The sequence below is a fragment of the Erythrolamprus reginae genome, chromosome 1 (genome assembly GCF_031021105.1).
Source record: "Erythrolamprus reginae isolate rEryReg1 chromosome 1, rEryReg1.hap1, whole genome shotgun sequence".
NCBI lineage: Eukaryota > Metazoa > Chordata > Lepidosauria > Squamata > Dipsadidae > Erythrolamprus > Erythrolamprus reginae.
Window position 1 is genome coordinate 372361997 of NC_091950.1, and position 20731 is coordinate 372382727.

At 40.7% G+C, this 20731-nt stretch overlaps 1 protein-coding gene across 3 annotated transcripts; it reads left to right on the top strand.

Moving 5' to 3' along the window:
• Positions 1–585: 585 nt before the first annotated feature.
• SOCS5 (suppressor of cytokine signaling 5) lies at positions 586–19645 on the top strand. 3 transcript variants are annotated; one of them, XM_070734550.1, is made up of 2 exons: positions 586–905; positions 15930–19645. In XM_070734550.1, the coding sequence occupies exon 2, from the start codon at positions 15942–15944 to the stop codon at positions 17523–17525; it is 1584 nt and encodes a 527-aa protein (XP_070590651.1). In that variant the 5' UTR covers positions 586–905; positions 15930–15941; the 3' UTR covers positions 17526–19645. The 3 variants fall into 3 exon arrangements, with proteins under 3 accessions (XP_070590651.1, XP_070590652.1, XP_070590653.1); XM_070734551.1 differs by having other exon boundaries at positions 623–1051; XM_070734552.1 differs by lacking the exon at positions 586–905 and adding an exon at positions 13692–13780.
• Positions 19646–20731: the final 1086 nt, after the last annotated feature.

Genomic DNA, 20731 nt, shown 5'->3' on the forward strand with positions numbered 1-20731 from the left:
AGTCCAAATATCTTCAAGTTGCCAAGGTTGGGAAACACTGCCTTAAAGAATACCCCCCCCTTCTATTCGCAATGCATCTCGGGCTTTAAAAGGAATGAAGCAAACGAAGCTCCTAAGATGCGTCGGGGCCGTTCTAGCCACGATTTCCTCAGCTAAATTAGCCGAGGGCCTTTTTTTTTTTTTGCTAAGAAATGACAACAACCCCGTCGATTCCATTTGCTTCTTTTTAACCCACGGCCTCGGGTCAATTTGAGACGGAAAGTCACTGTCTTCCGTTGAAACTTCCCCCAACAAAAATACAAAAGGCGTTCGCGAGTTATTGTCGCAGGGCGACAGGAGCCCGCTTCACTCAAGGCCGCTGAGATTCCCATCCGAGCGAAACAACCCTCGCGTTGCCAAGACTACTGCATCTCCAGAAGGCCCTGTCTCCTGCCCCGTCATGCCAAAAACCCGTGAACCCGTCTTCCCTCTTTCAAGATGGCCGCCCCACCGGCCTCCGTTCTACTGACGGTGATCCCACCCTCCGGCTCACTTGACGCGACTGACAAGAGAGAGAAAAGAGAAACGTCGGCCGGCCTATGGGGGCGTGGCTTCTTTATATCTTCTCCAGAATTGGCTCTCCTGTTTCTAACGGAGGGGGAATGATGAGGGGCCCGCGTTGCTATAGGCTGCTTCGTTCCATGCTACCGAGAGTAACTGTTGGACGAAGGAGCGAGGGAGCCGCTTGGTGCCATTGGCTACGCCGCTGTCACTCCTTCACACACACACCCCCAACCGTCAGTGGTGGCGCTCCGTTTCTGGGCCTGAGGCGGGACTGCTGGTCAGGCCGCGCTCGGGAAGCGGGTCCGCATTATCTTCGCGGCGAGGGACGGTGGAAGAGAGAGCTTGCGCGGAGGCGCCGCGAGGTAATGCCGGGACCCGGGAGGGAGCTGGCGCGGCGCTGAGAGACCGAGGCTAAACGGGGAGAGAGAAAGAGAGAGAGAGATGCGCTGGCCTTGCGGGTCCGCACCTCCCGTTGCTGCCTCCGACGCTGTGTGCAGCTGCAGCTTAGGTGGGTGATTCTGGTTAGCTTCGGAGCTGAGCAGCCGGGAGGGGAAGGACGCTTCCCTTCTGCCCCCCCCCCTTTTTTTTTTCTTTGAAAGGCCCGTCCGTCGTGGTGGGCAAAGCGAGTGACATTCCTCGGCTGCTGCTTCCAGCCCCCGGAATGAATGGAAGAAAAGGGGACGGCAGGAGGATGACCAGCAAAAGGGGGAGGGGGGATGAAATGTATGCGCGATTTCATTCTGGAAAAACTCAGTTGGAAGGCTACGAAATGAGATTTTTTTTCCGGATTCCTTGGGGAGATTGATCTGAGTATGAGCTAAGTAGCTTAAATACGGTAGGCGGTATTTCTTCGATGGAGGATTAATTTTTTAAAAAACAAATATTAATTTTTTTTGGGAGGGGGCGAGGTCTGGAAAGCTCAGAAAGCCTGTCCTAGGTGTCTCATCTGTCTTAAGTCTTGCCAAAGGCATTGCGACTTCACAAGGAGCGAAACGATAGATTAAAATATAATAATAATAATAATAATAATAATAATAGTATAATCATCATAATAATGTAATAATATTAATAAAAATAATAATCGGGAGCCGCCCCGAGTCTTCAGAGAGGGGCAGCATACAACTCTAATAAGTTATTATTATTATTATTATTATTATTATTATTATCGATTATCAGTAACTGGGAGGGAAAAGTAAAATCTTATGTTTCAAAAGCGTTAAAAATTCCTTCATCATCTTTTTGCAAGTTAAAGCTATAAGCGGATGAGTGCCTTTTAAACTACAGTTTCGGGTCATGGGGAACTGGGACAAACGATGAATTAAATAACGTATTGAATATTTGCATAGAAAAATATATTTTCAGCTTTTCACTTAATTTATAAGCCATCCAACTCTTCCGGACTCTTTATTATTTGTTTGTTTAATTCGACTTCTATGCCGCCCAATCCCGAAGGACTCAGGGCGGCTTACAACAATATAAAAATGTAAGAACAATTAAAAAGAAGTCAAATATGCAATTCTAACTATAAAATCCAGATTAAAACCCACACTAACTTATTGCGGTTGGCTCTGGGCCAGCTCCTGCTACAAGGACTGTGGGGGTTGATGTGGGAGAGGCCGGTTTTACTGCCAATAGCTTCCGATAGTGAAGCGTCTGTGTTAGGGGAAAATTCTGGAAGTGAAGTAGGATCAACTGATGAGGAGGTAATTACAGGCAGCCCATTAGCTAGTTGCCCCATTAGTGAATCATCATCGTTAGATTCAGAAGAAGAGGGATTCATAGATGCTGGCAGACACAGGTTTATGTCAAGGAAGGAACAACTGCGCAAGTATTATAGGAAATAAGGAGAACACCTGTGGCTGGGGCAATTAGGCTAATGGGGCTGCTGATAAATTGCCTACTTTGTTGCCTCTCAGCATGGGAGTTTATCAATTTGGAGAGAGAGAACTGTATTTTATGTCAGGATTTTACAAAGACTTCTTTGAACTGTTTCAGGATTTTACCAGGACTCACTAATTCACAGTTAAGTTTGGCTTGAGGACTCTTGAAGGAGGGTGGCTGTGATGTCTTAACAGCTGCGTTTATCTGTTTTGCTTTTGTTTTGGCTTATCACAGCCTTCAAAGTTTGTGGTTTGTGGGAGAGCACTTTGGCTGATAAAAGTGTGTTTGGACCATATTTGTTCTTTGTGATAAACTTCCTTTGTTTACTTTACAATAGAGTGTGTTTGAATTTCTACTTCAGACTTAATTGGGGCTTGTAACTTGAAGCCTGGCATAACACTAACTAAACAATCAAAATGCATGCCCAACATTCATACAATTTGTGTATGATGGTTGTTAATCCATGGGCCCCAGGCCTGCTGGCAAAGCCAGGTCTTTGTGGCCTGATTTATCCTTTATCCTTATTTGATTAGATAAGTTTTGGATTTATTGCCCTGATGGTCTATGTCAGTGGTTCTGAACCTTTCTAATGCCGCAACCCCTTAATACAGTTACTCATGTTGTGGTGACCCCCAGCCATAAGTCGAGCACCAATTCTCCCAACCAAGCTTTAAGCTGATTGACAGGAAGGTCAGAGGGACACCCCCACTGTAAACACCTGATTGGTCAGATTGTAAAAATTTGTTCCAAGGCACGAGATTAGAAGTTTTAGTTCCTAACACCATGGAAATTTTGTCTTTTCTCGTGGTCGTAGGTGACCCCTGTGAAGCAGTTCTTTGATCCCCAAAGGGGTCCCAGCCCCCAGGTTAACCACTGACCTATGTGATCAGGATGGAGACAATTACAAACAAATACTTGGGGGAGGGGGGATTGAACAGATTTTTTTCTTCTGAACGTGTGTGTGCGTGTGTGTGTGTGTGTGTGAGAAAACTACTTCAGATTTCAATCATTGGTAGGGTTTTGTTACAGATTTGCTGGCACCTTTTTCTGATGGACAGGGATTCCCGTTAACTGGTTCAGTTATTCATAGTTTCAAAAGTGTTACACCACTAAACTTAGAATATGAAGAATGTTATATAGTACCTGGAAGCTGTTTTATGTATGATAAATGGGCAAAGGTGTATGTGTAAACTTAAAACTGGTGAAGTTATGGCCATTAAGTGTTCCTTCAGGCTAATAATTGTTGTATATGAGCAATCATTTTTCTTGTGCTAAAGATGAAGGTCATTCACAGAATTTTTTTTCAAATGGATGCCAAATATTGTATCTAACTTCACTAAAGATACTACTATATACATACTTAAGAATGGACAGACAAGAAAACAAACAAATGAATCAATTAAACAAGTCAGCCAGGAATTCTCACTCAAGGCACAAATGTCAGCCTTCTGAGATACACCTGAAACACAGCCAGATAAGCTAATTCTAATTTATTGTAAATCTATATTAGCCAAATCTTGGAAGTCTGAAATTACATTCCCCTATCTCTATCTCCTTTACAGCCCAAGAAATTAGGTAGGGTTTGTTGTGGGCCTCTTGCTTCACTCACATTCTTGCTTCAGGCCTTTTATCTGATGCTCCCTTGGTCTCATTTCTTTGCCTTGTCTCACAAGGGCTTTCCCATTACATTATACAAACGGCCAAGCTCAAATTACCGTATTTTTCGCTCCATAAGACGCAGGTTTTTTCCTCCCAAAGTAGGATGAAAAATCAGCCCCGTCTTATGGAGCGAAGATGGCGGCGGGCGGGGCTTGGCGGCGGGCGGGACTTGGCGGCGGGCGGGACGCGCGAGGGAGCGAGCGATCCGGCGTGTCGGGCTGCCCGGGAAGGCGAGCGGTGCGCGGTAGGCACGGGGACAGGGGGGGGAATCGTCTGAACGCGGTTCCGAGTTGGGGGGTTCGGGGGGGTGCTGGAAAGCCCCCCAGGCCGGCTGCGATCTTTTAAAACAGCCGCACCGCTTCTCAGCTGACTCCTGAAGCGCGGAAGTTCGCTTTTGGCTTCAGGAGTCAGCTGGGAAGCGGCGCGGCTGTTTTAAAAGATCACAGCCGGCCTGGGGGGCTTCCCAGCACCCCCCCGAACCTCTAAAATCTAGGTGCGTCTTATCAGCAGGTGCGTCTTATAGAGCGAAAAATACGGTATGTCATTTTCACACATCATGTGAAAAGCTACCGTGTTTCCCCGATAGTAAGGCAGTGTCTTACTATCTTTTTACCCCCAAAAGCCCCACTGTGTCTTACTTTGGGGGTATGTCTTACATTGTCCCGGGCACCGGGGCCGGCTCGCCTTCGGGCGCGGGGAGCTGCCGGAAAGGAGGCAGGCGCCGACCTCGACATTCGGCGGGTTGCGGGGAGCATCCCCTCGCCGCTCCCGGCAATGTTTCTCGGCAGGGGAGGCCAACTCCGCGGCGACACGGACGCTCGGCTGGCTGGCTAAAGGCAGGTCAAGGGGTGGATGGGCAGTCAAAAAGGGTGAGCGGCCGCCGCTGTGCCCTCCTTCGCCCGCCTCCTTTCCGGCAGCTCCCTGCGCGCCCCTCGCCTTCGCTCGCCACGGCGCCACCGCCTCTTCCCCTGCCGAGGCTCAGCTGCAAGCGGCCAGCGAGGCCGAGCGGCTCCGAGGCGAGCGGAAAGGAGGCGGGCGAAGGAGGGCGCAGTTCCGGCCGCTCGCCTCGGAGCCGAGCAGCCTTGCTGGCCGCTTGCAGCTGAGCCTCGGCAGGGGAAGAGGCGGGTGGCGCCGCGGCGAGCGAAGGCGAGGGGCGCGCAGGGAGCTGCCGGAAAGGAGGCTGGTGAAGGAGGGCGCAGCTCCGGCCGCTCGCCTCGGAGCCGCTCGGCCTCGCTGGCCGCTTGCAGCTGAGCCTCGGCAGGGGAAGCGGCCAGCGAGGCCGATCGGCTCCGAGGCGAGCGGCCGGAGCTGCGCCCTCCTTCACCAGCCTCCTTTCCGGCAGCTCCCTGCGCGCCCCTCGCCTTCGCTCGCCGCGGCGCCACCGCCTCTTCCCCTGCCGAGGCTCAGCTGTAAGCGGCCAGCGAGGCCGCTCGGCTCCGAGGCGAGCGGAAAGGAGGCGGGCGAAGGAGGGCGCAGCTCCGGCCGCTCGCCTCGGAGCCGATCGGCCTCGCTGGCCGCTTGCAGCTGAGCCTCGGCAGGGGAAGAGGCGGTGGCGCCGCGGCGAGCGAAGGCGAGGGGCGCGCGGGGAGCTTGGAAGCAATGTCATCGCCCCCCCCCCGCAATACCGTTTATCTACCGTGTTTCCCCGAAAGTAAGACATATGTCTTACTTTCGGGGTATGGCTTATATAAGCCGACCCCCCTGAAACCCACCATATGTCTTACAATCGGGGGGGGTCTTACTATCGGGGAAACACGGTAGTAGAAAGATAGTGGTGTGACAGGTAGAAGGAATAGATCATCCTGGAGAAAATCTGGGTGGTTGCTAAGATTCAGAGCATAGAACCTTTGATTCAGTTAATCAGAAGTTCTATGCTCCCTTGTGCATTGACTTACTGTTATTGTCCTCATAAATGTTGATGATTTTGCTTTTTAGTTTTGTAATCTACAATTTACATAATGAAGTTGCTCCTTAAATCTTATTACAAGCCAAGATTTCTAAATTAGGTCTAAAACTAGATACTTTAATTTCACTGTGATTTATTTACATTTGTAGACATGGAGCTGTTTCCTAAACATTGGTCTATCTTACTCAGTATTACCTGTTCTGATTACTAATTTCTTTTGAGGATACAGATGTGAATTAGTTAAAAAATTTAGAAACATGTAAAATATTCATGGAATAATGTTAGAAACTCCTCCTTGCCTTTCTCTGTTGTAACAGGTATAATCCATTAAAAATCCTTAGCTGAAGAGTTAGTTGAACCAACCGAACTTTTCTTATAATGATATGAAGATTACAGTGCAGACTGTGTAAAGATTTTCACACAGAATAACCTCACTGGATTAACCATGTGATGATGGATTAAAGCATATTTCTAGTATAAAAATATAAAGGAAATGCTAGAATATGAGAATAGCAACAGATGACAAGTATGGTATTTTGCTTATCTTGTAAATCAGTATTATTGCATTAAATTAAATGATCTATAATTTGTGAGCAACACTTCAGGTTTTTATAGATGGTTATGTCTATGGTGAGCAAGGGAATGAAAGATGCAAAATGGGAGGCATGGAATTTTTGCAGAGACTTTGTTTTGTTTATATTATAGTTTTCATGTACTTTCCACCTTGAAATAGTGGAGCATAAAACTAGATTTTAATTACTCTTGGTATCACAAAATCAATTACTCTTGGTATCACAAAAAGATTAAACTAAATAACTAAAGATTGCATGCTGATTTTGCTTAACTTAATATTACAGTACTTGGTTTTAAGGTACAGTAAAGCTTCTAAAAGGAAAGTAGAGTTACATTAACTTTTTGTGAACTAGATTGATGAAAACGTAGACTTACTTTACATAGTAAAAATTATACTTTCTCCTTAGTTCTTACAATGATATGCTGATAATTCATAGATAAAACCAAATCTAGAAACACTACAATTAAGTAAGTAAATCCATGAGATGCAAATATTACAATGCTAAGTAAAACAATAAAGTTTTATATTTGTATTAAAATCAGGTAGTAATCAGGAGAGAAAAATTTTGTTTGGCATTCATGTGATTTGATTTTATTGGGATATTTCTAAATCACTATTTGTTATGGTTATACAAATCCTTCAGTTCAAATACTAAAACAATCACAATTTAAATTTCTGATTTTATTAGCAGTCTGCCTTTTAAACGGAAATTTTTATAAAACAACAATCCAAGTGTTTAGGCTTCATTCAAATATAACATCAGACTCTTGAATTTATATTTCATAATTGCCTGCATGCTACTTGGTTTCACAAAGAGCCATACTATGCCATTGCTTTTTATATATAAAACCACTATCTTCTGAACTCAAGTAGTTTTGTCAGCAACTTCATTGATAAGATTAATTCTGATATTTTTGAATATAGATGTGCAACAAGGAATGCTTGAGTATGACCAATAAATTTTTTTTATTATATCTAAGATGTTATATAATATACAGTATGTAGCATATAAACTGGATTGAATGTAATGTATAGTAGAGATAGTAACCAGGATTCAAAAGACAAAAGATGATTCAGTATACATGCATGTACAGTAGTTAAGAATGTATTTTATATTGATTAATAAATAAAATCAGCCTTTCTACAGGATCACATGCCAATTGCAGGGGATAGCTATAGAAATCCCAGGAAAGATGAAGCTGCTCTAAGGTGTTACAAAACACATTTTGGCTTTGAAATATGGTTTTCTGCACAGTCTAACACATTGTAAGAGACGTCACAGTTTCCAACTTGCTAGTAATAGATTTTGAGCCAAAGTGGTTAAGTGCCAGCATTTCACAAGTAATGCCAGGCAGAAGAGTTGAGGAAGTTTTGTCCTCAATTGACTCAGCTGCACCTCTTACTATTTTGGTGTTGCTGAGTTCTGTACTGGCTAGATGAATTGTTACATTTTACAATATTCTGTTTTTATAGTTGATAAAAGCATGCATTTAAAAATAGCCAGGATAAATGTTGATTCTTTACATGTGCAGAACTATGCTGCATTATAGTTCTGTGTAAAACTGAAACCCTAACAAGCACTTGTGCAAGACACTAATCCTAAGACTATAACCTAGGGAAAAAAGTTAAAATAGATTTAATTCTAAATAAGCATGAAGGATCTACAGTTGATTATGTTTACTTTATTGTATGTCACTTTGGTTAATTAGGAAAGTAGATTAGAAGAGAAAGATAGAAAACTTTTTGGTTAATGTTAGGGGCAAGGCTGTACCAATTATAGTGTTGAAGGAAGTGATCAACAAACTTCAGTTATACAGTTCAATTGATTCTTAATAAGCACAGAATAGTATTGTGTTGTTTCAACATGCTGAAAAGAAACAATTAAGAAAAAAGAGAATTGTGTGCTCTGGCTCTTAAATTCAAAGATAATTAACCTGCGGACTGTTTCTAATATTTAACGAAATATAGCCAAGAGACAAATTCTTGAACTTTAAAATTTGCACATTTTATTCTTTTGTTTTGGCTAATCCTAATAAATGTATTACCCAATTTAGGGATTTTTGATTTTTTTTAAAACACATAAAGTTGATTGATGTCCCTACATAGGAACATAAGCAGTCCCCTTCTGGATTATCTGTTGTTGAAAATGTTGCATCTCCCTCCTCTTCTTCCTTCCTTTAATGAAGTACAAAATTTAATATCCTGCCTTGCATGCAACATGTTACAGATTCAAATCCCAGTAAGGTTCAAATCCCTTCCATTTCACTTATCAGCAAAAATACATATAATATAAATACATAGAAACACACCTTTGCAAAAGGAAACATATAATATTCAAATATATATATTATATAGACCATTATATAGAAATATATACACAAAACTCACTTTAGAGTAGTAGATGCTTGGATCAAACTTCCAGCTGACCTGGTTGGTAAATCCACATTAACTGAATTTAAGCATGCCTAGGATAAACATATATCCATCCTAAGATAAAATACAGGAAATAGTATAAGTGCAGACTAGATGGACCATGAGATCTTTTTCTGCCGTCAATTTTCTATGATTCTATCTCCCCACTCCATATTTTCTACAGATGATTCTTGTTAAAATCAGATTTTCCTTTTTAGATACTTGGTAATATTTTTCCCCCTTTGAAAGAGCCAAATCCCATAGAAGGATCAAAGGCCATCTTCCAGTTAGTTTTCCTCATAGTTTAAACATCGAAGTTTGGATCTTAGTAATAGAAACAGGGAACAAACTATTTAAAAAGTCTTGAAGGTTAGAATTGAGTTGTGCACATCAAACCACATCTTGCAAACAGAGAAATAGTAAACTAAGTTGAACTCATTCATGTTCCTATTTTATAATTGCATATACTTTCTAGATGGCCAGATCTCTTTTGAGATCTTTTTTGGCATTCTTGGAATAAAATGTAATGTTGGAGATTGCAGCTTTGATTTTTAGCATGCGATATTTGCATGTTTAAAAATGATATGAGAAATTGAAAAGCATTTTTAAAAAATGTATTGTTGGCAACTTATTTGTTCCAAGTGGCATCCAGTTGGTAACTTTAATCATGCAATGCTGGTTTTGCAATTTTTATGCGATCATGTCGTAGCTAATTTTTATAAATATAATTATTTTAGCTACTTTAGATAGTGGGAAGCAATGCAATCCTTTTTAATCTGCTATCTGAAACATTCAGTCTCCTCATACTGTATATGATTCTTAAATATGCAATTCTGGGTTTTGTTTTTGTTTTGTTTGCAGGAGCAAGTTGCTGAATTCAGGGAGACCTATTTCTGAATAGATTCCCATTGGGATATATCGCTAATTGGACAGATTCAGCAACTTTTTATTCTTTAATAATACTGATACAGTGATACCTTGTCTTACAAACTTAATTGGTTCTGGGACAAGGTTCTTAAGGTGAAAAGTTTGTAAGACGAAACAATGTTTCCCATAGGAATCAATGGAAAAGCGATTAATGAGTGCAAGCCCAAAATTCACCCCTTTTGCCAGCCGAAGGGCCCATTTTTGCGCTGCTGGGATTCCCCTGAGGTTCCCCTCCATAGGAAACCCCACCTCCGGACTTCTGTGTTTTTGCGATGCTGCAGGGGAATCCCAGCAGGGGAACCCCAGCATCGCAAAAACAAGCGCTTCGCTGGCAACGGAAGTCCGGAGGTGGGGTTTCCCATGGAGGGGAGCCTCAATGGAATCCCAGCAGCGCAAAAATGGGTGCTTCGTTGGCAACCGAAGTCCAGAGGTGGGGCATCCCAGCGGCGGCGGTGGGTTTGTAAGGTGAAAATAGTTTGTAAGAAGACGCAAAAAAATCTTAAACCCCGGGTTTGTATCTCAAAAAGTTTGTATGATGAGGTGTTTGTAAGATGAGGTATCACTGTACTTCTTTTTTGTTTTGGGGTTGGTTTTTTAAAGCAAAATGAAAATTTGGGCCCTTACATAAGATTAACTAGATCACAAATGTGGCAAACATGATTGTCACAGTAGGCATGGTCAGCACCATAAAACAGCATGCCTTGCCATCCTTCAGCACAGTTCTTCAAAAAATCCTAATTGAGTCAAGCAATCCAGCTTCAGCAATTTCAACTTCCCTTCAGGCAAATGCCATTCCAAAAACATCCCTTGAACTGCACACGCAGCATACAGCTCACACAGCATACAATTACAGAGAACAATTGCTCCAAAGCTTCCACACACTCCACCATCTCAAACACTCATATTCTTTCCTGATTTTACATATTTATCTTGAGAAGTCAAACCAAATGTTTTACCCTTAAATACTGATAGGGAAGGAACTCTTAACTAAAAAGCACAAACGTTTTTCACAGTATCTTCCGATGCATGAGCTGGAGAGCAGAAATTTGCTGAGTTTTTATTTTCTTAAATTGGTTCTCTTCCCGTTGGTCTTTTTTGGTAAGATTTTGCAACAGCTGAAACTCCAAAAGCTAAAAGTAAGGGAGACTTGAGAGGAGAAAAAGCAGGAACGGAGCAAAGAAATCAAAGGATTGAGAGACAAATTGAACAATGGAAAAGCAAATGTAAGCAGACTGTTTGAATAAGATTTTGTTTAAAGTGCTTACTTAATAATTATAACTACCAAACCTCATTTTTAAGTCTATAAACTATTTTTTTAAATGGACACTGGTCACATTTAGTTTTAAACAATCTTTTTGAAAAGTTGAAGAACATGTTTTTTAAAATATATAAATAAAATGCATAGTTTATACATTTAAGGGCAAATGGCCTGATTTGTATTAAAAATGGTTGTACAGTATATTCAATAAATTTATTTTCAAAAAAAAAAGAAAAAAAAGATAGTCTTTATCCATCATGAAGCAAGCATTCCCTTTGGAATCCCTAAGATGTTAATTACCATATCATTTGTTTTTGACATTTCTTAGACATATTTGTATATTTCTAAACAAACTGTACTATAACAAACTATTATGGGGCCTGGAAGTGTTCTGGGAAATCAAGATGACAACTGAGGGAGGTACTTTATTTCATAGTATCCTAGCTTTGCATCCAGGAAAAATAAAGTAGACATAGATTTCATTAAGGCTCAGCATCCCTGGCTGAAATACCTTTGGAAATTTCTTTTTCAATGATAAAAGGGCAGATGTGACACATTGCTATATTTTTGTGTCCATATTTGTATATCAACAGAACACAAACCCAAAGAGGAGAATTAGGACCAAAAGAATGATGCCTAGAAGTTGAGCTATTCTAAACTTAATTGATTCCCTGTATTTTCCCCCTCTTTCATGCAAATCTTAGAACTTTGCCCAATTGTTTTTAGTAATGAGAAGATAATGCTTTGTTATTCTTGAATTCATATGGTGAAGTCATCAATAAAATAGATTTTATAGATAGAGTCCAATATATAGTTACCTGGAAATAAAATTTGTTGAATAAAGCTGAGCCTGTGGATACACATTCAAAAAGGTTTGAATGAATTAACAAAATACTTCTATGCATTCATGTTCAGTAGTCTACCCTGCTAAATTTTGTAAGGCTTACTCTAGGCTCAGTCAGGATCATAATGTCAGGTTTGCTTATTACTTAGTTCGAGTAACAGATATTTATCTTACCTTGAACACAGTAATTACTATTGCTTTCCCATCTGAAGCACGCTGATAGAAATATGGTCATAGATTCATTTGCAGTGGCTGTTTGGTACATAATTTCAGTTCTCATGGCTTTCTTGTTTTAAATGTGATCTATGAGAACTCTATTATGTGCATTGTGGTTGTTACCTAAATTTGGCTTTGTCTGAGATACTAATTTTTGCCTGTGCATGATCATGAATATTTGATGGTTGAACTGCTTAGTAATATTAATAGCTTAATAATGCATACATTAGAAGATAATGCAACTCCACTGCTTTAAACAAATGGTCTGGCTGAGTGCCATTATAAATGAGTATGACAAATTTGAAGAATAAATACGGCAAGGAGATATTAATTTCTCTTACTTATATTCTAGTTCACTTTATAAAGGTAAATGTCTCCCTGTCCATTCATGTCTGATTTTAGGGCACAGACTTCATCCCCATTTCTTGGCCAAGGAAGCCAGTGTTATTGAAGACATTTTCCATGGTCAAGTGGCCAGCATGGCTATATGCGAAAGACGCACAGAATACTGTTATCTTTCCACCTAATAATCTAGTTGGATTTGCATGCTTTCAAATTGCTGGGGGGGGGGGGGGGGGGCAGGAACAGGAGTTCACTCCATTGTGCAGCACTTGGAACTTTTTAATAGGATTCTAATTCCATAAATTATCAGTAGAAACCTTAATGGGCACAGGGACTCCTTCCCCATCCAAACTAAAATTATTCTGGCATTTCATGTATGATATGCCTAGTTTTGTTTTATTTTCAGTCATAATAATTATGATTGAATGAAAAAAGTTTCCAGGATGAAATACTAGCCTTTATTTCTTAGAACATTTGATCCCAAATGTATTCAGAGATATTACTGGGAAGTAAAAGCAGCAGACAGCTGGAAAGAATTGCTTCATTTTGAAGTTTGATGGACAACCCAAATTGAAATGGCACAAATAGCATCCTTTGTATTGTTCTATAAATATGGAGATATACATAATGACAGTCTTGGGAGGAAGGATTGGGAGTGACTCAGTGTAGTGGGAAGAGGTTAAAAAATGGCTAGAAATGGTCTGGAGGTGAGAAAGAGGATGAAAGAAGGCTTGAATTAGAAATGTGACCAAGCAACAAAAAGGATAAAGAGCCCAAGGAATAGCAACTCTGAATGATTTCTACTATTCATAAACTTGTCATATTGAGTGTAGGATAGAAAAATTGTGGACCACTGACGATAGGAAGTGCCATTTGTTTCACTGTATTATGCTTGTACATTATATTTCATTTTGTTTTCTTTTTGTTAATATGTTGGGCCTTAGGCAATATCTATTTTTTTAAAAAGACTTCTCCCAAGGATGTTTTTTCAAGAGGCAACTTGAAGATGTTTTTCCTTGAAGATGTTTCGCTTCTCAGCAGCTCTTGCTGAAGAAACTTCTTGGATAAGATGCGAAACGACTTCAAAGAAAAGTCCAGTCTCCTCTTGAAAAAGCACCTTTGGGACAACTATGACCTGGATGACTGAGAATCTCCATAGACAAAAGACTTTTCTCTTTTGCAACGAAATTGTGAATGAAGAGCTCATATTAACTGAAGGTGATGTTGAAGAATTGTTAAGTGTTAGGGCCTGGAAGGAAGTATGTTTAGTTAACATGGTACTGAAGAGTACCTTTTGAGTTGCAATCTAAGAAATTGGACTCATTCAAGTCCAACTCTTTATATTTCAGTATTTCACAGACAAATTCTCCATGGTGTCCTCCGGAGAGTCCAGGATGGGAGCTCTAGTCCTCCTCCCTCTCAACGGTCCCCAGTTCTTCAACTCAGTCAGAGCTCTGGGACGTTCAGGAGATCATTCCTGAAATATTTAGAGTTAGGTCTTTGAGTTTGAAGGTTGAAAATCCCTGTTTTCACAAGGAAAAGGTAAATAAGATGACTTTGTGCTGAGCTGTCAAATCAGCTGTTCGGTGGTACTCTCCACTGCCTCTTGCATTTCCAATGGTCCAATGACAAAGAGCTTAGTCCTGGGCTCTGGGCTAGCTGGGTCGGTTTCCCATCTTCCTCTTTTTGACATGTCTGCTGCCCAGTCACAGCCCTTGGCTTTGCACTGAATCTGTGGTAGAATAAACAACTTAAATAGAATGGGCAGTAGCAACTGTATTAATATCTTTCCTACTTGCTCCTTAGATGAAACATGTTAACCAGTGTGAGATGGAATACAACAGCACATTAGTATGCATGATATATTGTAGGTTGATATTGTAGGTTGCTGTTAAGCAATGTAGTGCTAATAATACTTGTGAACTAAAAATAAATTCTAGTCTTTCAAAGTGTTCTATCATTTTAATGGCAACCATAAAAATTACTTACCTGGAAAACTAATATTAGAAAAGAGGTATATATTTAGTAGCCTTTTGATGTTAAGCAGCAGCTGGGGGGAAAAGCAGACAGCCTGCTCAAATGATCCGCCAACTCCTCAGATCACCAGCCACTTTGTGGGTCATCATTCAGAATTCTTGCTTTAATGTACTTGCAGATGAATAAAACACTTTTTACAGTGTTTTGCTAATTGTTCTCTTTTAGCAATATTGCAGATTTTAGCATTTAAGTTCCATCAGTGGGTTTTCAGGGAGCTTTTTAAAATGTCCAATGATCCAGAATTGTCTACAATTATTTTAAATAGAAGATTTTGTAATTCATTAGTATGAAAAATTTTAATAAACCTACCAAGTGAATGGGCTACTCAATCTAAATGTATATTTTTAGTATAGATATATTTTTACCATTGAAATGAAATCAAAAATTCAGTTCTAATATGATTGATAGCTGTGGTTAATCAGGGTAATTCTTAAACCATGTGACCTTTTTATGCTGAAGTTTTTGCATCAATATTTGTGTCATTACGAATAAAAAGAAAGTACTGAGGAATCAGCGTTGGGTTTTCTGTCTAAATTTTGCACATGCATTCACACACATACAGAGAGAGAGAGAGAGATGTAGATAGATGTTCAAAGTCTGTCACATCTAAACTCCATGCTTAAGTTCTTGAGGGAGGACTTGAAATGTTACATTCATCTAGAAAGTACCCACATTAAACTGCATACCAACTGTACTTCTTAGTAAAGTTAGGCTTGATCATTTGTAATCCTCTTGTCATTTGGAAACGTTCTGCTTTTGTCACTGAAAAATTGACAAATGGCAAGGACAATAGTAATATATATCTTGTGTCTCTACCTGGCAACATGATATTTATATCTCTGACTGAGGCAGATACTGGTTAGTTGGGCATGTGCACAATTACTGCTGCTTATTTTAGTAGCGCTAATTATTAATCCTTTTCTGCAACATAATGATGAGCACTTGGAAGTACATGCTGTATACAAAGGCAGGCATGGTTTTCTTTAATCCTATGATCTTTATATGTCTCAAGTCAATTTAAATATAAAATTGCACCCATTTGGACTTATTTATATATTTATTTACAGTTATGTGTAAATATGCAAACAGCAGTAAAGCGTGGAATAGTGGGAGGAAAAAATTGTGTTCTTCCCAATGAAAGTAATGTAGCTGATTTGTATTACAGTAACACAATTATTTCAGTTACTTAATCTTTTATTGATGTTTAAGTTATAAACTGAAAGTGAGATAATTATTTTACTTTTATTCATGAATTAAATATTCAGTTATTTATTCTTTATTCAGTAAGTGACTTGACTAAATTCATTGTCTTTCTGTCTTTGTGATGTAGGTAACATAATCCATGGGTAAAGTTGGGAAAATGTGGAACAGCTTCAAGTACAGATGCCAAAGTCTCTTTAATCCCGAAGGTGGAAATAGAAATGAAAATGTAGACATAAATTCCAATAGTGCATCTGTTAGAGATAAAAGTGTTTGTGTGCCTGGTCCAACTCAGCAGCAACCAAGCAGTCCTTTGCAACTGAATCTAAATATTTCAAAAGGCTTTTCTAGAAAGAATCAAAACTGTGCCACCGAAATCCCTCAGATTGTTGAAATAAGCATTGAGAAAGAGATTGACTTGAGTGTTGCCTCAGGAGCTAAATTTGCACGAAGGGATTCCTACTCAAGGCATGCTCCATGGGGTGGGAAAAAGAAACATTCCTGCTCTACAAAAACCCAGAGCTCAATGGAAAGTGATACAAGATTTGGCTGTTCTCACTTGCAAAGGAGGGAAAGAAGATATGGTGTGAGCTCAGTTAACGATACAGATAGCATCTCAAGCAGAACCGTAGGAAATCATTCTCTGAGGCAAAGATTGCAGGAAACTGTAGGATTATGTTTCCCTATGAGAACTTACTGCAAACAATCTAAGCCTCTTTTTTCCAACAAAAGGAAGATCCATCTTTCTGAACTAATGTTAGAAAAATGTCCTTTTCCTGCTGGATCAGATCTGGCCCAAAAGTGGCATTTAATTAAGCAGCACACTGCTCCAGTGAGCCCACATTCTGCTATTTTTGATGCATTTGACTCCTCCTTGGCTTCTACAGAAGATGAGGAAGATAGGCTGAGAGAGAGACGAAGGCTTAGTATAGAAGAAGGCGTGGATCCTCCTCCCAATGCTCAGATACATACTTTTGAAGCTACTGCACAGGTTAATCCATTATATAAATTAGGGCCAAAGCTGCCCCCTGGCATGTCTGAACTGATGGGAGACTGCAATTCAACAACGCAAGGAAGTTGTGATTTGGAGGAAGACACAACTACTCTCTGCTTGCAGTCGCGTAGACAGAAGCAGCGCCACATATCTGGTGAGAGCCACAGCCACATCAGCAGGCAAGGAGCTTGGAAAGTACACACTCAGATTGATTATATTCACTGCCTAGTGCCAGACTTGCTTCAGATTACCAGTAATCCCTGCTACTGGGGTGTGATGGACCGTTATGAAGCAGAAGCACTTCTAGAAGGAAAACCCGAAGGCACTTTTTTGCTCAGGGACTCTGCTCAGGAAGACTACCTCTTCTCCGTGAGCTTCCGCCGTTACAACCGGTCTTTACATGCACGCATCGAGCAGTGGAATCACAACTTCAGTTTTGATGCTCATGATCCCTGTGTGTTTCACTCTTCCACTGTAACAGGGCTTCTGGAACATTACAAAGATCCAATCTCCTGCATGTTTTTTGAACCGCTACTTACAGTTTCTCTAAATAGGACTTTTCCCTTCAGCTTGCAATATATCTGCCGGGCAGTAATTTGCAGGTGCACTTCATATGATGGCATTGATTGTCTTCCTTTGCCAACGATGTTGCAGGACTTTCTGAAGGAATATCATTATAAGCAAAAGGTCAGAGTACGATGGTTGGAGCGGGAACCAATTAAGGCAAAGTGAACAGAGTTCAGAATCCCTAGTAAACTCACATTGTGATTTTTTTTTGTGTATGTGTTACAGTATACTACGTTAAGCACATCAGTGTTCAGCTTTTAATGTACTTTGAGCTTATTGTGTTTATGATGCTGCCTCCAGTTAGTTGTGAATACCTCTTGAAACATGAACAGAACACAAAATGACATTTTTCATCCATTTAAATTTGCCAGTTACAAAACATGTCTACTTTCTATTACATTATTAACATAAGATAGCTATTGGGCATTAACTTTTAAATTCTATTCAGTTTCATAATTCACAATAAAGTAGCGTGCTAACTTTTTTCTTCTTGATTAATATGAGCCCTTAGATACCAAAAATTGATTCCACGTAACTGCATTCTCAATTTTAAAAAGTACTACTTTTCATACTTATGCCATTTTTAATATCGAAACTGTTTTAAGAGGAAAAATCATAAGTAACGGGAAATCACTATAACGTCATTTCTATGTTTTAAAATCATGTGCATTAAGAAGTTCTGTACCAATATTTGGTTCCAGGATTGTCTTCATATTAAAACATTTTAATAGATTAATAATGTGGGAATAATTAGATAATTAAATTTGCCAAAAATGAATATAAATAAATAGTTCTAAAACAGAGCAAGAAAAATACCTTCAGATATATTGGCGGTAGGTGAAGCATAGTCTAGTAAAGAGGTCCCCAATCCACAGATCGGCACCATGCCACGCAAGCAAGCGTTGCTTCATCCGTGCACATACAGGATCGAGATAATATGCAAAACCATGCCCTGCCAGTCTGTGGAAAAACTGCCTTTTAGAGAGGAACCAGTCTGTGGCACCCAAAAGCTTGGGGGGGGCTTTAGTCTAGCAGGTCTCCTGGATGCAAAGGAAGTTTACCCTGTCAGTACAGCAAAGGAGCAATGCCTCTTCAGATAAGTCCATATGCCATAACTTGTTTCATTAACCAGGGTCATCTCCACTCTGCCTTTTCAAAATTAACACTTTGTTATTTTAAAAAATCCGGTGGCTTCTAATTAATACACCACTGTAATAAATACAGTGGTTAAGATAAACCTTGATCTTGAATTAACACTTGAAATTTGTATTAACTCAGAAGTTCTTTGTCTGATCTGCAAGTTCTGTCGAGAGACTTCTGGAAATGTAGTGTGACACTGAAGAGTATCTGAACTAGATCTTGCATTTGATTTATTTTTTCTGATCATGGTGATCAAGACCATTTTAATCTGGGTTGGATTATGAAACAGGCTAATACAACCTTGGTCCAGGTTTCTGCTTTTCAAAATAGAAAACTGCTACAAGTTACTGCGTTTAGTAATGAAAGGGACTCTTTAACAGCCTAACCTTATGCCCGTTATTTTTTAAAGTGTTGTTTCTGAGGATGCTAGTACTAAAGAAAAATGTTTATTCAAATATGGATTATGCACTTCAATTGGTAGAAAATTAATTGGAATCTTATGAACCATTTAATTTATTTCAATTTATGTGGCTTGTCAAATATAAATTAAAAGCTTATCACTCTGATATTTTTTTAAAACTTCTTCGGAAAGTATGTTTACAGATCTGCTACCAACTACAATACCATCTAGCTTAGTTATAGCTTAGACTGATCCAGAACAATTAATATTCTATCCCACTTCTTCTTTTCCTCTGATGCCTATTTGATGCATTGGAACAGTTGTATTTGTAAATCGTATAGCAGCTTTTTTATAATTTGCATATTGTGTTCCTCCCTAAGTGAAATACTTTGGAAAACTTGCTCTTTTGCTTTTATTTTTCCCCTTTGGGAACAGAACATACCTTGTTTTGTTCTAGCTGTGTTTGCACTAAAATTTGTATTGGAAAACAGAGTCCCTTAGTTTTGCTTATGTGTCTTGTATCAGTGGGTAGTTTTCTTAGTTTCTTAACCAGTTGCAACAGTATATTCTTTTCCATGGCAGCAAATGGGAGGTGACAGACTTCAAAGCTGCATATACAAAAAAGTTATATTGTAAGCCGACAGTAACCAGTTTATCCACATATGTGTTTTTCTTCTGCTTGGTGTGCCTTGTTACAGCTTTTTGTGTGCGTGTGTGCAAATAAAGTACAATATTTTCAATTTTATTCTTGTACAATTACTCATTTATATTTTCATAACACTTCTTGGAGCTATTAACATTTTTTGGATCTTGCAAACAGTCAAATCTATCTGCAGCTATATATTCCATTCCTATAGTAACCCCATGGCTACCATATAATAAATATATTTTATTTTATAACTAAATAAATACATTTAATAATTAAATAAATGAAGATTCATTAGACAAGCTAACTTATTCCATAGGATGGTTATGGTAAGACAGGATTGCTATATAGGTATTATTACATTGAGTTTTTGAAGGAGAGACAGGATACCCTGTTTCCCCAATAGTAAGACACCCCCGATTGTAAGACGTATCGGGGGTTTCAGGGGGGTCGGCTAATATAAGCCGTACCCCAAAAGTAAGACATATGTCTTACTTTCGGGGAAACATGGGGGTATTGCCGGGGGGAGCTCGATGACATCGGGAAGACCCAGGGAAGGTTTCTTTGGCCGCCCAGCAGCTGATCTGCTCGGCAGCGCGGCAGCAGCCCTGGCGGCGGTTCCCTCGGCAGCGCGGGACGGCGCTGGTCCGAAGCGAGCCGAGCGGGCGGCGGCTTGCAGCAAAGGCGCTCGTCCCAGCAACCGAGTCCTGCCGAGGCTCGGCTGCAAGCGGCCAGCGAGGCCGACCGGCTCCGAGGCGAGCGGCCGGAGCTGCGCCCTCCTTCGCCCGCCTCCTTTCCGGCAGGCAGGTGGGGCTGCCCAACTGCGCAGAGCAGCTCCTCCCCTCCAGACACACGCTTCCCCGACACGCGTCTGCGGCTCCACGCGTGCACCGAGGGAAATCCTTTGTGCCTTGCCGCCGAGCTCTCCCACCTGCTCGGCGGCCGCAAGCCTCTCCCTGCCACCGCGCTGCCGAGGGAACCGCCGCCAGGGCTGCTGCCGCGCTGCCGAGCAGATCAGCTGCTGGGCGGCCGAAGAAACCTTCCCTGGGTCTTCCCCGCCGCCCACGCAAAGGGGAAACCCCAATCTTCGCCTCCTCGCTGCTGCGCCACTGAAAGGACCCTTTCAATTTTTTTCCAATGTAAGACATACCCCGAAAGTAAGACGTAGTGGGGCTTTTGGGGGTA